At 42.5% G+C, this 23,172-nt stretch overlaps 1 protein-coding gene and 1 long non-coding RNA gene across 2 annotated transcripts; one reads left to right on the plus strand and one right to left on the minus strand.

The window, feature by feature from the left end:
* Positions 1–18: 18 nt before the first annotated feature.
* pou3f2b (POU class 3 homeobox 2b) lies at positions 19–2,913 on the minus strand. The gene has a single exon (XM_048530820.1). It carries the CDS (start codon positions 2,851–2,853, stop codon positions 1,705–1,707), a length of 1,149 nt encoding a protein of 382 aa, XP_048386777.1. The 5' UTR covers positions 2,854–2,913; the 3' UTR covers positions 19–1,704.
* An 11,335-nt stretch (positions 2,914–14,248) lies between these two features.
* LOC125452247 (uncharacterized) lies at positions 14,249–22,338 on the plus strand. The gene is made up of 2 exons (XR_007247505.1): positions 14,249–15,347; positions 21,467–22,338. It is a non-coding gene; the product is annotated as an uncharacterized LOC125452247 (long non-coding RNA).
* The last annotated feature ends 834 nt before the right edge of the window (positions 22,339–23,172 follow it).

Here is a 23,172-nt window from a genome sequence, read left to right on the forward strand (position 1 = left end):
CTTCTTTTATGTAAGTAATAAAATATTACTTTAACATAAATATATAAGGGACTCTGCGTTGTTTCTTTATCTTCACAAGACACATTGAAATGTACCAAAAACAATCTTTTCAAGAGAAGGGGAAAAATAGCATAACGGAAAAAATGTACATCCCACATAGAACATCTAATCAATTAAAGCTACAGAACAGTTTCCAGAACTTCTTTTAAAGAAATAAATACATTGAGGCAGGCCACTTGAAAATGATATTAAAATTCCCTGGGCAGCAGTATGGAAAAATGTATACAAGGAAAAAAATCATTCAGATAATGCTTGTTCTTCTTCAGTTCAAAAGACAAATATATGCAACATATATACATAGTGGTATAAGATGTGCATGGTAACCGCTCTTCGAAAACCTATAAGAAAAGGTTCTAACAAAGTACTCCACTTTTAACTTCATGTTCCTAAACGAACAGACACAAATTTAGTTTGTGTCTCAGGGTTATTTCTTTTTCTGTACCAACCTATCTGACCCGGTGCTTTTTTTTTGAATTTTTAAATGTTTTTTTTCTAACACTTCACTAAATTTTATTGTCTTTAGGAATCGCTATAACTGCGGTTAAGTTACAATCATATCACCACATCAAAATATCTCAAATATGTACACATCTTTTCTAGAATTTTGAATGCTTGGATATGCTCTTTGTAAGAAAGCGCAATATATTGACATGTTTTACAGGGCGTTTTGTCTCATTACATCCGACTGCCGATTTTTTAAAATGTTAGATTGTGGGCGCACATTTAATAAGTACAATGTTTCATACTGCAATATATATTTTTTCCCGAAAACAATTGGCAGGAACTACAGCATTTTGAATGAGATTTTTTTTGTTTAATTCATTATTGTACAGTACTAATTCGGAGGCGTTCAAGTCCCAGCTATCAGATTTGTAAGAGTCCTGTCGTACAAAAATGTATTGCATTTTGGCCACCGGAATTAGTTTTTGTTAAACATGGGGATTAAACTTTTATTTGGTGATCCGTCGTAGTTTAGAGCCTCTGATGTTTATCGATTTATCATTCATTTAGTTACTTTTTGTTTGTTTGTGTGAATTGATCGCGGTTTGCTATTTTGCAGCTCCCAACTTGAGATCTTGGACAGTTTGATGTCGTTCGAGGTGAGCCCCTGTCTACCTGATTGACACAGTCTAATTTCTGTTCACACACACAGCCTTTCGTCTCATACAATTCAGTGGGAATTATCTCCCACTCGGTTGAGATTTCAAAAATAAAACAGACTGCTACGATGGCTAGTCCGGACAGCATTGTATTGGAATTTCCTTTCTTTTCCCCACTCTCCTTTCGCCCCTTTTCCTCCATCAAACAAAACTACAGCTCCTGGCCAAATCCTCCTCTGCTTTCCTACAAAAAAAATCCCCTTGCCCCGCCTGTCACAGTGGATCTATACATAATCAATGATAGCAGCCTTTCAGGACACATTCTATCCAGGCAGTTTTGCGTCTGTTTGCCACAGTTTTGTAAAGGTATGTATATCAGTGCCTCTGTTCTCATTTATATACTCACTGCATTTGCCTGCGAGCTCCTTCTGTATAGGTCAAAACACATCATTAGCGTGAGCTATCGTAACGATAGTCCAGTGTTTTAAGCTGTTCGTTAAGAAAAGAACAAATAAAAGGAACAAAAAGTGAGAGAAGTGGACATTCACTGTACAGAAGTCTGAACCCCATGATGTGACGGCGGAGTGTCTCTGGCCCCATATACATCCTCGGCTCCGGGGTGAGCTCCTCCGGGAGGAGTCATTCGTTTCTCTTTCTGTCTTCTGTTACAAAACCAAACCCTGACCACCTCCTTTTCCAGCTGCAGGCTGTCCGCCAGAGAGTTGATCTCCTGGGCCGAGGGCTTGGGGCACTTCAAAAAATGGCTCTCCAAAGCCCCTTTGACGCTCACCTCGATAGAGGTCCGCTTTTTCCTCTTCCTGCCCTGGGCAGCGATTTTGTCTATACTGGTGGGGCTTCCGGACGAGGAGTCAGCCTCCTCCAGCCACTTGTTCAACAAGGGCTTGAGTTTGCACATGTTCTTGAAGCTGAGCTGCAGCGCCTCGAACCTGCAGATGGTGGTCTGCGAGAAGACATTGCCGTACAGCGTCCCGAGAGCGAGTCCCACATCGGCCTGGGTAAATCCGAGCTTGATCCTCCTTTGCTTGAACTGCTTGGCGAACTGCTCCAAGTCGTCCGAGGTGGGGGTGTCCTCGTCCGAGTGCTCGTGGCCTTGGTGCTGGTGCTGGTGGTGGTGATGGTGCGGTGGGTGCTGCTGGTGGTGCGGGACGTGCTCCCGGTGGTGCTCCTCATGAGCCTCCCGCAGCCCGTGGTGCATGGCCTGGCTGCTGGCAGGGTTGATCATGCCGTTGACGGTGAAGCCAGGCTGCGAGTAGATGAGGCTCTGGCCGTTGGAAGCCAGGCTAGGCAGGTGGGCGGAGGTGCTGTTGCCCCACGCCCCGTGGTGATTGCCGTGCTGGTGGACCATGTGAGGGGGCCGGTGATGCAGGGTGCCCCCGCTATGCAGCTCGTCCCTCCCGGATTGCACCGAGGGCTTGATGTCCTGCTGACCGAGGGGGCTGGCCGGAACGCCGGCCGACCAGGGGGAGCCCTCGGCGTGGGAGAGAGCCGTTAACCATTGGTGAGCGTGGCTGAGAGGGTGTCCATTGCTTTGCATGTAATCATTCTGGACCAGTTTCTGTGCATCCCTGTAGGCTGTCCCTTGTTGCATGCTCCCTGGCTCTGCGTGCACGATGGAGTTGGAGGTGAGGATGTTGCTGCTCGTAATGTAGTGATTAGATGCTGTGGTCGCCATGACTTGCTAAGCCGGAGTGATCTGACTTGTTAAACGAGCCGAGCCTTTGACAACTTGCACCGAGGCTCGGATCATTGGCAGCGCCGAGCAGGGTGGGGGGGGGGGGGGGGAAGCCGACGCCGTGTGCGTGCCGGTCCCGGCCTCCCATTGGTCGTTCGCCTCTTGATTGATGGCGGCAGCCATGGCAACCCCGGTCAGGGAACAGCAGCGCAGCCGTGTGATAGGCTGCCCGTCCCTACTGGGGGATTTCTTTCATTGCTCTCTGGAGCCACGCAGACAGGACAAGCACGAGGAAGGAGGGGAGAGAGAGTGTGAGAGAGAGAAAGATGGGGAGACCGAACGAGTGAAAGACAAAAAAAAGGAAGAGGGAGAGACTGATAAAGACGAGGGGATACACACAGAGAGATAAACAGAAGGCTGGATACTGACAGGGGGAGCAAGCCAGAGTGAGAGAGAGAAAGACAGACATATCGGGTTGGGGGTGGGGATGGGGGGGCAAAGAGAGAAAGCAAGGCAGAACGGGAGAGACATAGACAGAGATAGACATACAGAGAGAAAGACAGCGACAGAGGGAGGGGAAGAGGGGAGACAAAGACAGAGAGAAAGACAAAGGGCAGAAAGAGAGAGGGACAGAAGCAGAGGAACACAGGCGGAGGAACAGAAAGTCAAGACGCGATAAAAAAGGAGGGAGAGATACAGGCCAGACACTTTAGAGAAATAGAGGGAGAAAGAGAGAGGCAGAGAAAGAGACACGGAGAGGGAGAGAGACGGACAGGAACAGGAGGAGAGACAGTTCTTGTGTTTGTCCGAAAAGAATGCAAAACAAAAACTGCAAAGTGAACAGCTTGAAGACTCCAGGGGCTGCCCCCTCCCTCTCCCGTACGCACCCCACCGTAACAGCACTGGGAGGATGCCATGCAGTTTCCAAACCCAACCAAACAGGGAGAAAGTGTGTCCAATCTCGGGCAACATTCACAAACACTCGGGGAAAAGCTGCCAAACATCTCACAATCGCCCCCACCCCCCACTCTCCCGCCCCGCCCCCGCGTTTCAGGTTCGCTCCGGAGGCTTATAAGAGCAACAAAAATAAGTTTACAAGTGATCAACGGCCCAAATGTCTTCCTCCAGCTCACTGTATATTCGGTAAAAAGAAACAAATTCAGTTTGTTCCTTCTGCACAATTATTTTGGGAGTGCTTTCTAATTCCTCTATTTTACAATGTTGATTTCACTGGCCGTTACATTTTTTAACCAAAATAAGTGTTTTCACGTTGTTGTGATAGAAGCGTCTGGATGCACTGAGGTACCAGCTTGCCGGATTAGACCGGGAGCTAGAGGTTTCTCAATTCAGCAAACTGCATGTCGCTTTAAGGACTCTACCGTGCTTATTTTTTTTTAAAAAAGAGAAAAACGGTCTTTAAACGTTACAAATCAGTGACCATCCCGTCCACACTAATTTAGAGACAGAAAGGAGGGATCGAAGAGGGATCCGCTCTGTTTCAGTTCCTCTTTCAGAGCTCCGGCGCAGCCAAGTGGCAGACAGCTACTTATACCACCAACGCCAGCAGTGTCCGTTTCTCCGAGAGGCTGGAGGTTTCCCCATCCACCTCAGACCCCATCCCTCTCAAGTGACCGACCCCTAAGAGGTTCTCGGCACAGGGAGCAGGGCTCACGGCACCCGGACTTGAATGGTAAACTCTGTCATTAGGAAACCGGTTCTAATACAATCTGTCCAATGCAAAGGACCCTGACTGCACAGCAAACAGATTCCGGCAGTCCTTTCATTACTTGTGGACCGCAGAAATGTGCTGCACCTTAAACGGGGATGCAACCCATCTGCCCAACTCAAATTTCAACCTTCAGTAAAACAGGGCCCTTGCTCTGCTCCGAGTTTGATCTCAGCACCAGGTTCAATCCATTCCGTCAGCAGTTAGGCTGCAGATGGGAAATGCAGCACTTTGCTAATAACTGAGTGGAAAGGGACATCCGAGTGATCCCGAGGACGAGTCAGATGCCAAACCAGAGATTAACGTTTGTACTTTCCATTGCAACCTTCGGCACTTCCCATTTCCGGTGCAATCTGATTTGCAAATGACACTCGAGCTGTCAGAATTTTTCTGAAATGTAATGATAGGCAGTGAAACCGAACCTGACTCTCAGGCTGAATGGATTAGCCGATGGCTCCTTTGTGCTACGGAATTCAGCTCCTTTTTCTGTTTAACATGACACTAAACCTCTGTTGTCAATCTGGAGCAAAGGCCAAACTCTCTCTAAGGAGAAGCCATCAGATTCTCGGGTGTGGGAATGTGGAGGGTGGGGGGTGGGCGGCGTGTGGCGGGGTGATGGTGGGGGTGCTATGGGGTGGTGGTGGACATGGCGTGTCACACGTCTGGTTTTGACACAACACCTAAAAGCTCAGGGTCTCCCCGTGAGACACACTTGGGCTGTCTCGAAAGATAATTTCAAAGTTTGGAAAGTGGAGATTCATCTCCGAGTACGTTCTGAGCATTAACACGTTCGCCAAAGTGAGTGGTGTCCTGCGTCTGCATGCAGAGAGCTCCCTCCACGATCAGCACAAACTGGATATAGAGCCGGTCCGGCCCTGGCTGTGTCACAGGAGCGCTGCATGGCTGAGAGGCGGAACTGCACGCCAGACTGAAGGTACAAACGCAAAATACTGGAGATCTGAGATAAACATAAACGAATATTGGAAACACTCCGCAGCTCTGGCTGCACGCGTGGAGACAGAAACAGAGCGAATGTTTCCGAATAATGACCTCCTGACAGTCTGGACTGAAAGTGCATTGATATTGCTACCGAACGTCGCGGGCAAGCTGTGCAGTGAAGCTAAAATTGTAATACAGCAGTCGATCGGGTAGCTCTGTCAAAAACCCAAAGCCCAAAAGTGTGGGAACCTTGGAGAGGTGGTCACACACTGCTGGAGATTGACAATGGAACTAACCAGGAGCTCAGGGTGTCCCGGATGGAACCCTCGTGGAATTTCTTTGACCTCTCCTGAGTTCACTTCGATGTGGAGCGAGTGCAGGGACCGAGTTCTCTGGAAACAGTATGAATGTAACTACCGGAGGAGGAATGTTGTCCATGTGTCTACGCACATGTAGCGCTCCCTCCTGGGCAGCTGTGCAATATAACCGGCTATGCTTAACGCAGGGCTAGTCCCTGACTAAAGCTATGATTGGGTAAATGAAACAAACCCGCGATTTCAACAAAAAAAGAGGATGCGGCAAATATACACAGGGTAGAAGAGAAACATTTGTTAGTACTCTTGATAACTGATCTAGACCTGAAATATTAAGTCACAATTAAAAAAAAACTTTTAGGTCCAATAATTGTTTCTTGGGGTTGCATTAAATGCTCTATTTGTCTTGAATTCGAGTCAGAGATTGGCTTTACAAGCTCGAGAGAGGGAGTCTAATTTGGGAGTAGAGTTGATCCCTGAATACTCGCAATCTGGAAGTAGGGCAAGAGCACCTGCAACAGTCGAACCTCATTTTGAGTTTTCTCGCAGTCTGCTTTGTCCAAATTTCCAAGCAGTCTGTTTGATTACCTGGGAACTTACTCAACATTGTGTGGAATCTTTTTAATGTTCCGTTGTCCAATGGTGTTTCTATTTGCTTTCTTTTAACAAAAAGAATAAGCTGCCCGTAGAGCAGAGCTCTGTGCGTGTGTCCGAGCATATATATGCAGCACGTCTTTGTTGCTGAACTCAGTGTGTGGTGCAGCCGCCACTATAACCCGGGACTGCAGCTGCGTATCACACCATCCAGATAATGATCAGAGTATAAAGGCGGTAACATAATAGCATCCTATCCCTGATGAGGAATCTGAGACTGAGTCTGAGACCAAGACTTGGTGTGAAATTCAGGACAAGACTGATATATCTAAAAGTGAGTCCTCGCCTAAAGCTGAGGCTGCCCGTGTGTCTAATAGTGAGTCCGGGCCTAACACATTTTCTCTGCTCGAACCGGGGCCTTAATCTAACCCTAGGTGATTTGATTATCAGTCGGAGAATTATTTACTGCATGTCATTTCGCTCACTAGGACACCCTTTATTCCACTTTTAGTACACTGACTGTCGGAACAGCACCCTTTGGTTACCTAAACACCTGATGATGACAGACGCTCCGAGGTCATTGTATCCACTAGAAGGGTGAAGAACTCGCTTGGTGATGCAGGCCAAACTAACTGCATTTGCAGAGTTCATATTTAAACTCCAAGTGTGAAGAGCTATGGCCTCTAATTTTCTCATGAGGGTAAAAAGAAGACAAACAGTTACCAAAGGAGCCCCATATTCACGAGCTAAACGGGAAAACAAAAACTGCAGATTATCAATGGTAGGGATCCAGTAGCTTCTCAACCAGAAAATTGTTGCATTCCCTGGTGGAAGATATGAGGGAGACCTGAAAATAACGAATATATTCTCTCAACGGACGATTGCTAGGTAACTTCAGGCCTTTAGCGCGAATCAAGAACTGTACAATATCTGCAGATGTTCCAACAACAATTTTCTATCTATAGCGGTTGGGGAGGGAGGATGGGGGTGCGAGGTGGATTCCTCGATGCTTCGGAGATTCTCGTAAAATGGGACGCTTTCAACTTTTATGTGATGACAGGGCTATTTTGCACGATGGAGTCTCTTGCGTATAAGAGAGAGCAAAATTAAATTGATTGCTGTGCTGTTGCCATGCTGAGAACGTTTGATAGAAATAACATTATAGACAGTGTATGCGGTCAATGATTCTTGAATATTAAATTTGTTTTCACTTGGAACATACACATTTTGATTGAGCAGATCATTTCCTTTTGGCCAACAGAATCAGTGAAGTGGACGCCACATTGGCGCATCTATCTGCACGTGTCACTGCTGAATGTGACTTATCACAGCCCATAGAATGCAAAAGCCTCAGTCAGCAATTGACTTTCATCTGGAATATGCAGATCTAAATTGCACACTGGTTTTTGAACAGATGAGTACTTGTTTCACATGCACAAATCCAGAGAATTTAGGTGTCGTTTGACAAAGTCATCACCAGGATGACCAGAGTAGATCGCTGAGAATCTCTTTAGTTAGCTGTGACTACCTGTTTAATTAAAGTTTTGGGTCACTCAGTGGTTTGATGTTGAGTAGGAAGAATATCAAATGCTTCTTCACCCCCATTCCTAGCAGATTTCCTTTCTGATGTTTTATTAATTATCAAGTAATTATTAGAAACTCAACTAGACTCACCAGACAAACACAGTGGCTACAAGACCAGGTCAGGACCGAGGAATACTGCAGTGAGTAACTCGCCTCCTGACTCCCCAAAGCCTGTTCATCATCTACAAGGCACAAGCCAGGAGTATGATGGAATACTCCCCATTGCCTGGATGAGTGCAGGCTCACCAACACTCAAGAAGCTTGACACCATCCAGGGCAAAGCAGCCCGCTTGATTGCACTGCATCCACAAGCATCCACTCCATCCACCACCGACGCTCAGTAACAGCAGTGTGTACTATCTACAAGGTGCACTGCAGAAATTCACCAAAGATCCTCAGACATCACCTTCCAAACCCATGACCACTTCCATCTAGAAGGAGAAGGGCGGCAGAGATATTGGAATACCACCACTTTTAAGTTGTGCTCCAAGTCACTCACCATCCTGACTTGGAAATATATCACTATTCTTAGCTGTCACTGGGTCAAAATCCTGGAATTTCCCCCCTAATGTCATTGTGGGTCAACCCACAGCAGGTGGACTGCAGTGGTTCAAGAAAGCAGCTCACGACCACCTTGTCAATGGCAACTCAGGATGTGCAATAAATGGTGGCCAGCCAGTGATACCCACTTCCCAAAAATGAATTTTTAAAAAATTTGGTTTACAACTTCATGCTTCTAGCCATATGTCACTAAGTGTATTGTGGAGTGCTTACATAGATGTGGGCTTTCAGAATTCTTCCTGTCATTTCAATACCTTACAAACCCTACTAACTCCCCTACTCTCCAAAGTGCCTTCGTACAAATTGGCCATTAGGCGATGGGAAACCATGGATTCAAGTTTTCATTGACAGTATAAGAGGTTTTGGGAGCTTCTGTTGAACACCAGACAGGGTGGCAGAATTGGCATAAATTGAGAATATCTCTAACTGTACTTCTGATAGCGTCATGGATGTACACCATTGATTGGCCAACCCATTAGTTGAAATAGTGGATGTTCAAAGGAGCCAAATATCTATCTGCATTTCAGTCATTCCTGAGACACATGTTCTCATTTCTTACTTGAAAAGGGAACAAGCTCCATTATGCATTTATACCACATCAAATGAGACTGAAGGTATCACTAGTTATTGACACAATATACAATATTTCCACCAATACAAATGCAAAGGAAAAGATGTATTGATGACATAAAATTAAAGTAGCAAATCTCATATATTACCATGGAAACTCCAACAATGACATGTATACTATAAGGAGTTGTGAACAGATTACCAAATCATTCATAGTGTGAATCCATCTAAAACTTGTATCGCCACAGGTACAGTGGTAAGAATGAAGATGATGACTGCTGATTAAATTTGAGCCATCAACTGTTTCTTTTTCTGACAGCAAGGATAGTTTCGGAGTGCAGTAATGGGAAGCAACTGTCACAATAGAATACACAAACAGAAATCAATATCACAAAGAATAAAGAGAGTGTAGAGGGGATTTACCAATATGCTTCCAGGGAAGTGGGGGGATGGGGGTGTTGGCAGTGATGATGGGCTACTTACAAGGTCAGATTGGAAATGCTGCTGTTGATCTTCTTGGAGTGAAGATGATTGAGAAGAGATTTGAGGGAGTTGTACAAGATTATGATAATTTTTTGTAATGTATCCAAGGAAGAACACTTTCCTTCAGTTGATCATACTGGCATGCCAGGACATAAGTTTATAGTTCCAGGAATGACCTGAAAGGGGATTGTAAAGAAAAACAAATTTTATACAGCAGGTTGCAATGACCTAGAAATTTATGTCCTTAAGGATAGTGGTTGTGGAAACAATGAGGAATAAAACAAACATTGTAAAGTAAACTTGCAGAACAATGAGAACCAAACCAGGGAATAGAATTGAGTGATCAGAGATAATGGGAACTGCAGATGCTGGAGAATCCAAGATAACAAAGTGTGGGGCTGGATGAACACAGCAGGCCAAGCAGCATCTTAGGAGCACAAAAGCTGACATTGCGGGCCTAGACCCTTCATCAGAAAAGGCTTTTCTGATGAAGGGTCTAGGCCCAAAACATCAGCTTTTGTGCTCCTAAGATGCTGTTTGGCCTGCTGTGTTCATCCAGCCCCACACTTTGTTATCTTATAATAGATCGAGTGAATTAGTTTGAAAGGAATCAACAGACATTAGATGGGTGTAATTGTTTACATCTGTGTCTGTCATTATGTCGCTGTGAGCTAGGAGAAATAGGATCCAATCTTGAACTGTACTGAAACAAGCACAGATTATGCTGGAGGAACTCAGCAGACCTGGCAGCATGTATATAGAGAGAAACAGTGTTAACAATTCGGGTCTAATATGACTCTTCTTTTGAACTCAGGACTTCAGTTCTGAAGAAGTCATACCAGACTTGAATTGTTAACTCTGTTTTCTTCTCCGGAAATAAGAGATAAGTTTCTCCAGCATACTATTTAGTTTGTTTCAGATTTGCTGGATCCACAGTATTTTGCCTTTTCTGTAGCAATTCTGCCTCAATCCAATAGTAAATTGAAATGCGAATCTCAAACAAAATGTGAAATGTCTGAGACCCAATTTGAGTTTGATAGTTGAGTCTGAGACTGAATCTGGCACTAGAGTGACACTGAACACAGCCTGAGCCTAGTGAGGAAGTAAGCCAACAAAGTAGACTGTAGATGCTGCACTTGATTTGCTTGTGAACCGTCGGAACTCACCCAGGCCATAACTGCAACCATATTGGAATCTGAAATCTAACATCTGAACCCAATGTTAGATAGAAAGCAGAGGCTCGTGACTTTGTTCCAATAGGATATTCCTGCTAACCGATACGTGCCGATTCCAAAAACTCTCAACTATGTCACTTCCGATTGAACCTAGCCTAAGTGACAGTTTACCATGAGCATGGCAGTGTTACAGTTCTCTGGACGAATAGGAGAGATGTAACGCCCCTATTCCGCTGGACAGTAGGTCTGTACCGACTCCAGAGAATGGATCATGTGCTGCACTGTAAAGTTTAGGATGTACTGGTTAAGTGATAGTGTTGAAACTGGAGACACCGCCCTTTCGTGGTCACGTGCTCACCAAGGGCCCATGTTGTTGATGGTGTTTCGGGAATCTGGGGAAAGGAGGGAATGACAGCCGAAGCGACTCGACTGAAGCCGGGACCTCTGTAGTGCGCTGAAATGCTTTTTTTTTGCTTCAGAAATTTGCTTTGTAATTTAGAACAAAGACATAGCTAATACCTGTCAACTATTAGTAAACCTGAGACCAAACAGTTCTCTGAAATCACACTGAGTCAGTTGTAATCCAGACCTATGCGAGAAAGATGATATTCTGAATTTTGATATAGATGTATCTTAAATGTATGTAATATGTATCTATTACATATGAGTGCTGTGCATGTACGTACTAAACCATCCGTTTGTGCTGTCAATGTGCTTTTTCCATGTTTGTACATTATACTAACATGCGCGAATCCATGTGCACCGGTCACGCTATTCACTGCTTATATTTGTGTTTGTTTTAGGTATTTGAGATCAAGTGCCAATGTATGCAGATGAATATGACAGGCACACGTGCAGCCCTCTCTGATACGCCGTTCCTCGGGCTCTCTGGACATATCAAAGCTGTTGAGTGAGGGCTCGGGCTCTGGAAGAGCAGGTTGCAAGGCGTTACAGCAGCCAGTGCAGTTTCCGAGCCAGACTTTGCTGTGTTTGCTTCAGTTCAGCCCCCGAGCAGCTGTTCAAATACAAGAGCTGCTAACTGTGACGTGACGGGGGTTTTAAAAGGGCCCCAAACCTTTGAACTGCACAAAGATCTGTGATGTAGCCCTCTTTCCGATGCAGGAAGTTTCTCAGCTGGTTTATTTAAGAGCCTTCTGTCCTCGTTTAAATAAATCCGCAGGCAATTGAAAGTGAGCAGAAAAATCATAAAAAAATCTCCTCGGGCAACCGTTTAGCAGGTTTTGATCATCTTTAAAATTAATGTATTTACTTTATTTGTGAGGATTCCTCGACTGAAGTAATGCAGATTGTACTTGCTCTTGGTATTTCCTAGCATCTTATCTGGGATGTAAGGTTGGGGTTGTACAGGCCTCTTCTGGTGTACTTCTGGTCGCCCTGTTGTAGGAAAGATATTATTAGCCAGGGGAGCGTTCAGAAAAGATATACCATGAGGTTGCCAGGAATGGAGAGTTTGAGTTATAAGAATAGGCTGCACAGGCTGGGAGTTTTTTCACTAGAATGTAGGAGGTTGAGGTGTGACCTTATAGAGGTTTATAAAACCACGAAGGGCATAGATAAGGTGAATAGCAAAGTTTGTTTCGCTCAGATTCGTGAGTTCAAAGCTGGGGGCGGGGTGGGAGCATATTTTGAAGGTGTGAACAGAAAGATTTTTAAAAAGACATGAGGGGCAACTTCTTTGTACACAGGGAGTGATTGGTGTTTGGAATGAACTACCAGATGAAGTGGTGGATGCAGGTAAAATTACAAAGTTTAAAAGACATTTGGATGAGTATGCGAATAGGCAAAGTTTGCATGAATATTGGCCAAACTTAAGCAGGTGGGACTAGTTTCATTTGGAAACATCGTCAACATGAACTATTTGGAGCCAAGGGTCTGTTTCCACGTTGTATTGGAACACAAGAAGAAACATGTGTCCATATTTATTTTCCCTTTTAAGATTAGCTTTCCGAGGTTCTATTTTTCTCGCTGGATATCGATACAATCTAAGCATGCATTGTTAATCTATTCATTACAGTTGTAAATAAAAGTCTCATATCGGCTAGTTGAAATACCACATTAGACACTTCGTATGGTATGTACAAATCTTTCCCAAAGCGACTGACAACACTAAGACATTTCTGTTGAACATTTATTTATTTTGGCGCATGTTAATAAAGTTGACGTTCGTCCCTCTGTTATCTGCCTGAACATCCATTTCCATTCGTCCATTTCTTTGTATCTGCGTATATATGAGGCTGCCTCCTAGACCCAGGGGTTTGCCGGATTGTTGACAGACGCTGCTTTGGAAACAGTATTTGCAGTCTAGTCACTTTCACTTACATCACAGCCAGAGAGAAGCTCTCAACACTGAACCGGAAGTGTTCAACAAGGCTCATATCTGATAGACTTGCACCAATTGCAGTCCCAGGAATACTGGACCAGAACGTTTTCATGTCACTCCCATTTTCATCCGACAGTTTGGCTGCACCTCCTGTACTTTCTTATCCACTGTACCCGCCACTTACATCCATCCTATTAATTAATTGATGCAAACACACGTTACCAACACTCCCCTCACTTACCGCCTACCTCGTCGAAAGACACTCTGGTGAATTGTCACACTGAAGGAGAACAAATTAAGAAGCGTGTTTAAATCCGAACATCGAGCTGCCGATATTGCATTTCGAACTGACATAATTATTGTTTTAAACGGCTTTGTGCAAGTGTCTGCTTGAGCCCAGTTAACTCCATATAGGGATTAACGCATTGTTAATGAGATCAGCCTTTTTTGTAAGTGAAGGTTTCTTTGACATCTAGTGTTCTAATGGACCCACGGACAGTGGTGCTCGCCAATTAAAAGAACCCCCCTCCCATCCCGCCTTTAAGCTGTAGAACACAACTCAATCGCTTTTACGTACCACCTATTTGTTATGAATGGAGAGCAAGATCTGGTCAAAGCCCCACTTGTAAGGCGGGTTTTGCCTTTTCACTGATGATGTCATCCTTCCCCCAAGTTTGTATTGGCAGAAAATGGAGCTGCATTTCTGTTTAGACTTTAAAACTGGCTCACATCCTCCTTCTCAAGGCAACCTGCGTCCCTTACAGGCGGTAAAACTGCTTTCCCTTTGCGTGCTGACCCAATGTCCTGTGCAGAACGGACACCGTCGCTTTGACACTTTATATTTATCCCTATCAAAACCAACTCACACTGCGCAGGGACGGTCATTCACGAAGTGAACTTTTAATGATCTTCAAAGCTCGCAAGGTAACTCCTCCCCCAATCTCTGATACACTGCAGTCTGTTTTAAGGAGGCTTTAGATTGCGCTCCTGAGCGTAATATGACACAAATTCATTTCATCGTTACACCGACTGTTTTGATTTGGTCTGTTTATTTGGTTAATCTATATAGAGCATAATTTTTCGCTCTTACGTGACGGAGAAATGCAAGGAGGTTCATCCATCTCCCCTTGCTAGGTGATGCAGCAATTTGAGAAATAAATGTAACAGATGAATCTCTTTCTGGGCTCCGGCAGGATGTTCTATTGTCCCGAGAAGGTGCATTTTTGCCGAGACGCTCGGCGTTGCTATAGTGAGGCGCAGAAATGAAATAACAAAGCTCACACTAAAGCTGTGTTTGGGTGTCCTTGCACAACTGAAGGCTTCTTTTAAACTCGCTGAGAAAGTGCGGGAACCTCAGCCAAAATAAAAGTCCAGTCCCGCCGGACTGAATGAGTGGAGGAGGCCGGTGATGTGGCTTTCCTTTAGGCCAATGGGCAAGAATAAGCACTGCAACCGATTTGAATAAACAAATACGGCATGACTTTAGCAACGACACGGGATAACTGCGCGTCGAGCCGCATGCAACGAGCAAAATGATTTCTTTCAGATGTGTTGCCAAGTCTGAGTTAAATTCAGGTCGGTGAAGGTGTCACGGTTGACAGTGTCAGTCAAGAACGGAAGGGCCGAACTTATGATTTATTTAAAACAATCATTTAAAGCAGCAAGTCTGATGACAGACCACTTCTGATTTCTTTTCAGAAGGCTATAATCAGTGTTTTCATTCTTGGTAAATTCTATTTAAAGTTCACTCAACAAACCCCTATCAGTATCCTTGTCAATGCACTGGACAGCAGATCTCTTTTTGTGTGTCAGGCACTGATGAAAGAAATCTGTTCTATTCCGTTTAACTTTAGCCCATAGTAATGGGTGCACATTACGAATCAATCTTCCTTTCATGATAGTTAAGGTCAATATTCTACCCACGCATAGAACGCCTGACAAAACAGAACTTTTGCGGTAGATCGCGGGACTCTTATTTTGCAAAGGAGATGCAATTAGCTTTGTATTGCAACTCTCTGAAAGCTTGTAGAAAATAAGTAACCGCTATGGGAGAAGATCTCGTGACACATAAAACCGAAATAAAACTATATAGCGGGAAGCAGAAAAGAGGCTGTAAAGGTCATTCGTCTAGAGATGTTACAAAGTGCAGAGCCGATGGTGTGACCTGCTTTCCTATCAGTTCTACAAGACTTCCAAAAGACTTAACGGTTAGTTCTGGCTATGCTATACAAAACAAATTAAATTGGAGTAAAAGAAATGACGTGATCGAGGAGGACCAAGATAATAGACAGGATAAAATGATTATCTATCTATATATCTGTCTGTCTGTCTGTCTATCTGTCTATCTCTGGTTGTCCCGTATACTTATCTGTCCATCGAAGAGTGTGCATTATTATTTAAACCCGTACTTTATACAAGCAGGTATGCGATACATTGGCTTACGTACATGAACATTCTGTTTCTTGTAAGTTGTATAAGTTTCATGAATTGTGACTGAGTGAATGAGAATTAAGTACTATAGGGTAACTGAGATCGACAAATTAATTAATAATGGATAATGTGTATTTAATGGTGTGCCCAGTAATTGCTTACTGTAACTTATCCTTAGCAATACCAAATTAAGTTATTGAAGCGCTATATCGACTAAAATTTACAATGAACATATGGCATGCTGGGGATGCATTGTTTTTTATTTATCTTTTAAAGCATTCCTGCGAATTTTGTTTTGATATGAAAATAGATGATACTTAGTTTGATATCCCGAACCGAAAAATGAAGGATATTGAAGAGATAAAGCTGTTTTCACAAAGGGGATTCAAGGTAGAAAATTGATTAATTACTGTGTTTTCTCTAAAATCTAGCATTGGCAGCAGCAGGAAATATACGCAAAGGAAAAATAGTGTACGTCGCAGGCTACTCAGGGGTTGAACATGCAAAAATGCAGGCAAAAAAAATCTCCGAATTAAGAGAACATTACTCTAATTGGATCATAATTATCAGAGTCACAAAATAGACGCGCAGGCTTAAACATTACGTGTTGGAAGAAAAGAAAAACACATTATTTTAATAGTTTGATATGCAAACTATGGAACATTCAATTACATGGCTTAATAATGCATACATGATGTGATCTTGTTATTTGTATGGGAAGGGTTGCAATAATTCATTCCAAGGCCCGCCGTGTTCACACATAAAGTAAAATCCATTGGTATGGATCATGGTTTCCTGCCAAACTATATTTAAGAGAATACAACTCAATGAAAGATAATTTGGGCGTTAAATTAATAGTAATTATTTGACCTGTTCCTGTAAAGATTAAATTTCTTACGCCCTAATTAGATAACATTTCCAGATGTGTCGAGCAGTTTATCTTTTCAATTTGCATATTCGACTCCGGCCTGCAGAAATACTTAAAATGTCAGTTTTGAACAGACTGTACACGGATGCTTGGCAAGTTAAAACTGGTTGGCAGGACACAGAGGCACGTACAACACACCAACACGTGCAAGCAAAAACAGATTTCGGCAGTACACAGAGACATCTCGGCAGAGGGACACAGTCCCAAAACTTCACGCTCAGATACGGGTCATTCATGGGTTTAAGGGAGCTTGTTGATAGCTCCCCATTCAAGAGAGAATCTGCGGTTTTAAACTTCAGACAGATGTTATCGAGTTTTCCAGAACCTGTTATATCTTCTCTTGGTTGCTTCTACCAAGACGGATCACTTTGATTCGAAATAGCTGGCCTCCAACTTTTCAAAAAAACACAAAGTGTTCTAAGATCGATAAAGTATAAGCCTTTATTCTTCCAAGCAAGTGCACCCATTTAAAAAAAAGATCTATTGTCCTGAACGGACCGGCCACCTGCTGCCCTTTGGGTATTGCTTGGAGCAAGAGACAATACTTTCAGTTAGTTACATTAGGATATAGTAAACCGATAAAGTTAGGAAGTTGACAGAGGAACCCACAAGGGACAGTACTGTGCCCGTTGGATTTTGAAATCTTTTCATTGGGGCCTATTTACTTTATTTCACTGCATGAGTTATAATAATTCTTAAAAAGTGCCGTTGTTAGCGGGATACAGGGTGGTGTGACAGAGTCAGTGCCTTGCACACATGTGCCAGAAATCACACGACACCAGGAATGCAGTCGATAGTGTCAAAGCAACCACGTATTCTGTCCTACAAATTCATTAAGCACTTACCATCACTTTTGCCATAAGTAACTCGACCTCCTCTTCCAGAATTCTCTCACCCAATGCGCATTTAAAGGCAGACTAATAATTAGTACACGTTGAAAAAAAATCGAATCAGAACAACGACATAAAACATTAGCCGGGGACTTATTTCGAAGTTATAATAGATAAAAATGCGATGTTTAAATAACATAAGAACATTATAGTGGTAGAGATTTGAAGATCTGACACGTAAGTGGCCCCTGTCATTGTCTAAGGCAAGAGAAACGAACGGTAAATGTTCCTGCAGATTTGACTAGCTTTTACAAAAGTGGCCGAATTAAGATTAAAAATGTAAAAGTAGCAACAATGCATTTCTACCTGAACGCCTGCGTTGTGCAATATTTACAAATGTGCTCGGCCGAATGGACATCATTGCTTTATTGCTGACATTGTAATCAATCAAAAACAGCAGACAGCGCGAAACTCGTGAGCAGAACTGTGCTCAGCATCTGATAGATACACCAGCGGAGTACTGTTAGCTCACTGTTCAATCTAGCCGTCTCCTAACATATTTAAAAGTGAAATGTTTCCACGGGTTTTAAAAGTGGAGCTTGCCGAGCCACACTTTCTGGCAAAGCCTGACGTCACGTAGCCAGTATGAGCGCTTTTTTGTGTCCGAGACAATTCCATCCCTCTCTCTCTTCCATTCCATTGAACTATTCCAGTTCAATAGAAGTGAGAGTCTTTCTCTCACTTCTCTAGTTCCATGCTGTTTCTCAATCTTCTTATCTCTATCTACCTGTCTGTTACCCTAATATTGAGATTAGTTTGCTCTTGAATTTTCAATTTTCTTTACTTATGCATAGAATCATAGCTATTTCCTCACCTTTTTAATTCCTTGATGTTCTTTGTTTTTCTCCGTTCCCGACCGCCAGTCATTCTCTCGCTCTGCTAAATAGTCTACATTTCTCAGCTTTCCCATTTATCACAGTTTCTTCCGCAGATTCTTCATTTACAATATTTTCTCCTTGCTGCTGGTCTCCCTACATCTTTCACTCCCACTATTTACTTCTCCATTGTTATTTACCATTCCTTTCATCTCTCTTCCCCATTTATCTTTCTATTTTCTTTCCTTCCAGCTTTACACTATTACTTTTCTGCACCTTTGCCCCCCCTCGAATTTATAACAATCTAAGAGAAAACACCCACTCGCTTATAAACCTTTAGCTACAATGATCAAATGATAGTAAGCTTTAATTAGTTCCTCATCAGAGCACAGATTTTCACGGTATATTTGCAGAATTTGATAAGAAGGTAGGCAACTAGAGCTAATAGAGTACTGCCTCTGCAATCAGTCACATAACTGGACAGTTCAAACGTCATTACAGTGCGATAAGAGTTTAGCCGTAATGTAATCACCAGTTTCGAGATGAAGACCTTCAAGTGAATGCGGAAAATTATTATATTAGTCAAATACTTGAAACCTTCTGGAAGTAAAATTATTCTGGGAGCTGTAATTGTAATTTGAAACATGTTTTTTACTTGAAGAAAATGTATCGCCGTGAAATCCTTCTGCTGGTTCTGCAGTCTAACCTTTAACAAGTTAAACAATTATCCAAGGGGCCAGTTAGTGTTGCCTTCATACTTTCAAAAATAGCAAGCACATCATCCCTAAAGGCACGGAACAACAGCGATTAATTATTACAATCTGAGGCGCCTGGGTAGTGGAGCTTTCCTCAGCATCCAAACAATAAATAATAGGTTTAATATGACATTTATAGGGATGTATTGTTATGTTCATAACAGTTCTCCACACTTCTGAAGATCGCATTCTTATTCCCCGTACGTCTCTGTGTGTGTGTCTGTGTGTGTGTGTGTGTGTGTGTGTGCGCGTGTGTGTGTGTGTGTGTGTGCGTGCGTGTGTGCGGGTGTGTTGTAGGAAGCACGTTGAACCATGTTTAAGTCAACGTTTACTTTTATATTTCCAACGATGCTTTTTAGTGAACATTTGGGACGACGGGGTTCACATCTAAACAAATCCAAATGTATATATAGTATTCATATACGTATGTGTGTGTGTAAATATTTCTATATTATATATATAATCTGTACGTTTCCACTTGAACGTAACATTTTCTCCTCGTTTGCTAACGGTGTCTGCTGAATAGAGCCTGCACTCCTGCGTAGAACATTTTTCTTCAGTTTTAATCAATGCAGCCGGTGCATGAACTACCGCGTGGCCTGATGTACAGAGTGGTATGAACAGAGGGTTCGTTATATTGGCAAATTGTTCTCATATTTAAAGAACCGCTTTAGCATTTTGATGGCTTTACTGCAACTTTGTCAAGTTTTCGACAACCTTGGTATAATTTGGATTGAGACGGGCTTATCTCATATCACGATCCTGGGATATGCCACGATATTGTGATAATATGACCTCTACCTTCAGCCTCAGCAAATTAGGACACCCGTGGCAGGTTTTAAATTCTCCTGGGGAAGGATAGACTATAAAGTCCGAGCTATACGATGCACGCGTATAGCTAGCCAACCTAAATTGATCAAAGCTGCACTCAGGGCAATAGCTGCGGGGTGGGTCTGGCTCGTAACAATACATTCAAACCGTATAAACAAAGCTTTGTTCAAATCATTTCCCCTTAGTCACTTGACCCTGCAAAAAGTGAGACGCTCCTATTTACGCTGCAATAATGAATATCAATAGGTTTCCTTTCATTGAGTCAATCTATCTATCTATCTATCTATCTGTCTATCTATCTATCTATCGATCTATCTATCTAACTAAAAAATGTGCGTTTGCATCTAGACTAGACAACAAAGCAATATTAATCCATCCCACACCATCCCCCGCCACAGAACGCGCATACAGGTTTGAATTCGGAATTTGTTAAATAATTATCCTTCAAATGTCACTTTTTGATTGTATTACAGACAAGATGAGAAGACCTTATGTGAGTATCGTTAAAGTTAACTTGATTGTTTCAAATTTTCTAACTCAAATAAAAGAAAATGTCTTTTATTGCCTGAAGTAGCTCCCTTAAAGTTATTCTGGCTCCCAAAATAAATGCCAATTGTACAGAAATGAGGCATAAGTAATAGAGATAACAGTATATATATTGACTTTATGTAACACTGCGAGCTGAAGTGTCTCCTTGGAGAACTGTGATTGGGTTTTTATGTGGTATATACATATTACATTTTACATATTTAATACAAATGAAAATCATGTCTTTTCGAATTTAAAACTGCCCTCAACATAACAGTTACCGAGAAAGTGCCCAGAAAACACATAGCAAAAGACAAGAGCTGTGAGTCTAATAAACAAATCTGGGAGCGACGAGGGGTCCGTTCAGGGTTAATTTCTAGTTCATTTCCCCGTCGTTCGCAGCACTGAGAAGTTGGCAAGAAAACGTATTAAGTTTGTCAGTGAGCAAGGAACTACTTATAACCAGTACTGGGCCCCTTTCTAAGTGAGCAATACGAATCGTCTCCTCACATTGATCATCTGCTGGGGACTTTCATTTTCAAATCCACCTCTTTTCCTAACCATGGAATAAGCTATAAAAAGATCCCCAATGCATTTCCACGGGCTAATGATATAAAGAGAAGCCGGAAAAAAAATGCTTGGACCACCCAAGTCAGGATATTCTGAAAACAAATAAGAGATATATTTTTGTTTTAGTTCAACCCTTCAAAGCTTTGAGGCGAGGTGATATGAACATGACCCCACAAGATCGCGAGACAGAATATTGGTGATCACAGAACAACATACGCAGTTGAATTCTCAAAGGGGTCTGGGCTGAACTGATCAGAAGTATTCGTAGGATTGTGACCTTCTCGGATGGCGAATAAACACGCCAGCCTGTAAATGGTGAAACCAGAATACGCTGCGGTATGCGTTTTTATTGATGCCCTGTTCATTAACTCTTTAGTGACTAGCAGATTGAGGCAATAAATTTTGCAATTCTTATTCTATCATTTCGAAAGCAAAGATATAGTAGATTAGCAACCCAATTCCATTGGTTTCTAGCATTTGATTCATGTGACATTTAAGAAGTGAAATGATGGGGGTGGGGTGGGGTGGGGGCAGAACCAAGTGACAGATTTGTTTTACCTTCACTTGATCTCATTTTAGGTGATTTATCTGCAATCAATCCAGAAGAGCAGATTACCTCCAAAACATATTGAGAGAAAACAAAATGTCGACAGGCACGGGCACTACATCGACAACCAGAATTGGTCTCCTTCCAGAAAGCATCAACCTGGACTAAATTGCATATCAAAATCTACCTGAGTTTTCGTGAATATGGATTTGAATCTCTACCTCGCTAATAAATACAAAATTGCAAACAGCACCTGCAGTTTTAAAACTTGAACATTAGTGTGAATTGAGATTAATGTATTAACAGTTTTGTTAAAATTAGATTTCTTTCATTACAAAATCAATGATTATTTGGATGTGTGCACTTAGCAACTAATATCATTGGACTTAAGGCGAACTTTTATGACTTTCACTAAACACCAAAGGAGCAGTAGTTAATGCAATATGTGAAATGTTACATTATTATTTACGCAGAGAGCCGACATAGACACGACAGGCCGAATGGCTCCCTTCTGTACTTTAAATAATCTGTGATCCTGTATAAACTTACTTGTTTACAAACTACCCGAAAACTACCGAAACATACCTCGTCAAATTATCACAACTAGTGCTCCTTTAACTTCACCTTCAGGAACTACTGTGTGTGCACGTTTCTAAGCACCTTTCTCCATTCTGGTGACAGGTTACCACATTTGTGGCACAATTTAATGGAAAAAAAATGAATCTGCAGCTTTTGAGTGCAAAATTATACCATTTCTCTCCAATGTAAAATTCAGTTCTAATATTGCTGCCCAGTTTTGTTTGAGATTGCATCCTGTTTTAAATTGTGTTTGCGTGAACACCTCCTTCCCGCCGTTGCTGTTTGTGGCCTGTGCGTGACATAAATAAAGGTAGTCTTCTTTCTTCTCTATGTGATAATTATTACCCAAATCCCGGTGAGTTGTGGACTGTGTTGCTCGCTCTGACAGGCAGATCCCCTCCCCGGGGACTCTCACGTGGCGAGCACTGAGCTCCATAGAATTCCATTAATCACAGTCTCAGTTCCCCAACGCTCCCAGTGCACAAATAATTATAAATCCCGAGGAAAATATATTGACAAATCGTAAAAAAACCCAGAATGATCTGTTGTCCTGGACAGAATAATAAACAGAATTTCATCTGGATTGTATTATTAACTAAAAAAAACATTTTTTTGTTCAACTTTCAGTTCCACGGATATGTATATATGGGGGTGGGGTTGGTGACGGTGCTGCTGGATTATGCTTCAGTGAATATAAATCATTGTTTTTGTAATGTGGTGACGCATTTGTTTCACGAAAGGTGTCTTTTAAAAGTGTCCTCCTCCCACGATCTTCAGCGTATTATGAGTTGCACTGCTGGGTAGCCTGGAGAGGGAGGGGAATGTGGGAGAGGGGTAGGCCCAGTGGGACAAAAGCATCTCGTCTTCCCAACAATATTCCACATCTCTGAATATTAATAATTATCATAATTATACATTGAACGCAAAAAATGTATTGTGAGATTCGATGGACTTAAAGTTATGAATAACTAACTGTTAGAAAAATCTGAATGACACTGTAAAATATTAGAAGGTGTTGGCAGTCCATACTTTGAATAGTTGTGATTTATTCCTGTCATGCAATGAAGAGATAATCCTGACAAAGAAAGTTTCAAGATTAGATAAGTCTCGAATCATGTTGGAGGTTATGGAATAAAACAACAGAACTGACTTCCAGGAG

This window comes from Stegostoma tigrinum, chromosome 4, assembly GCF_030684315.1.
Source record: "Stegostoma tigrinum isolate sSteTig4 chromosome 4, sSteTig4.hap1, whole genome shotgun sequence".
In the NCBI taxonomy this organism is placed as follows: domain Eukaryota; kingdom Metazoa; phylum Chordata; class Chondrichthyes; order Orectolobiformes; family Stegostomatidae; genus Stegostoma; species Stegostoma tigrinum.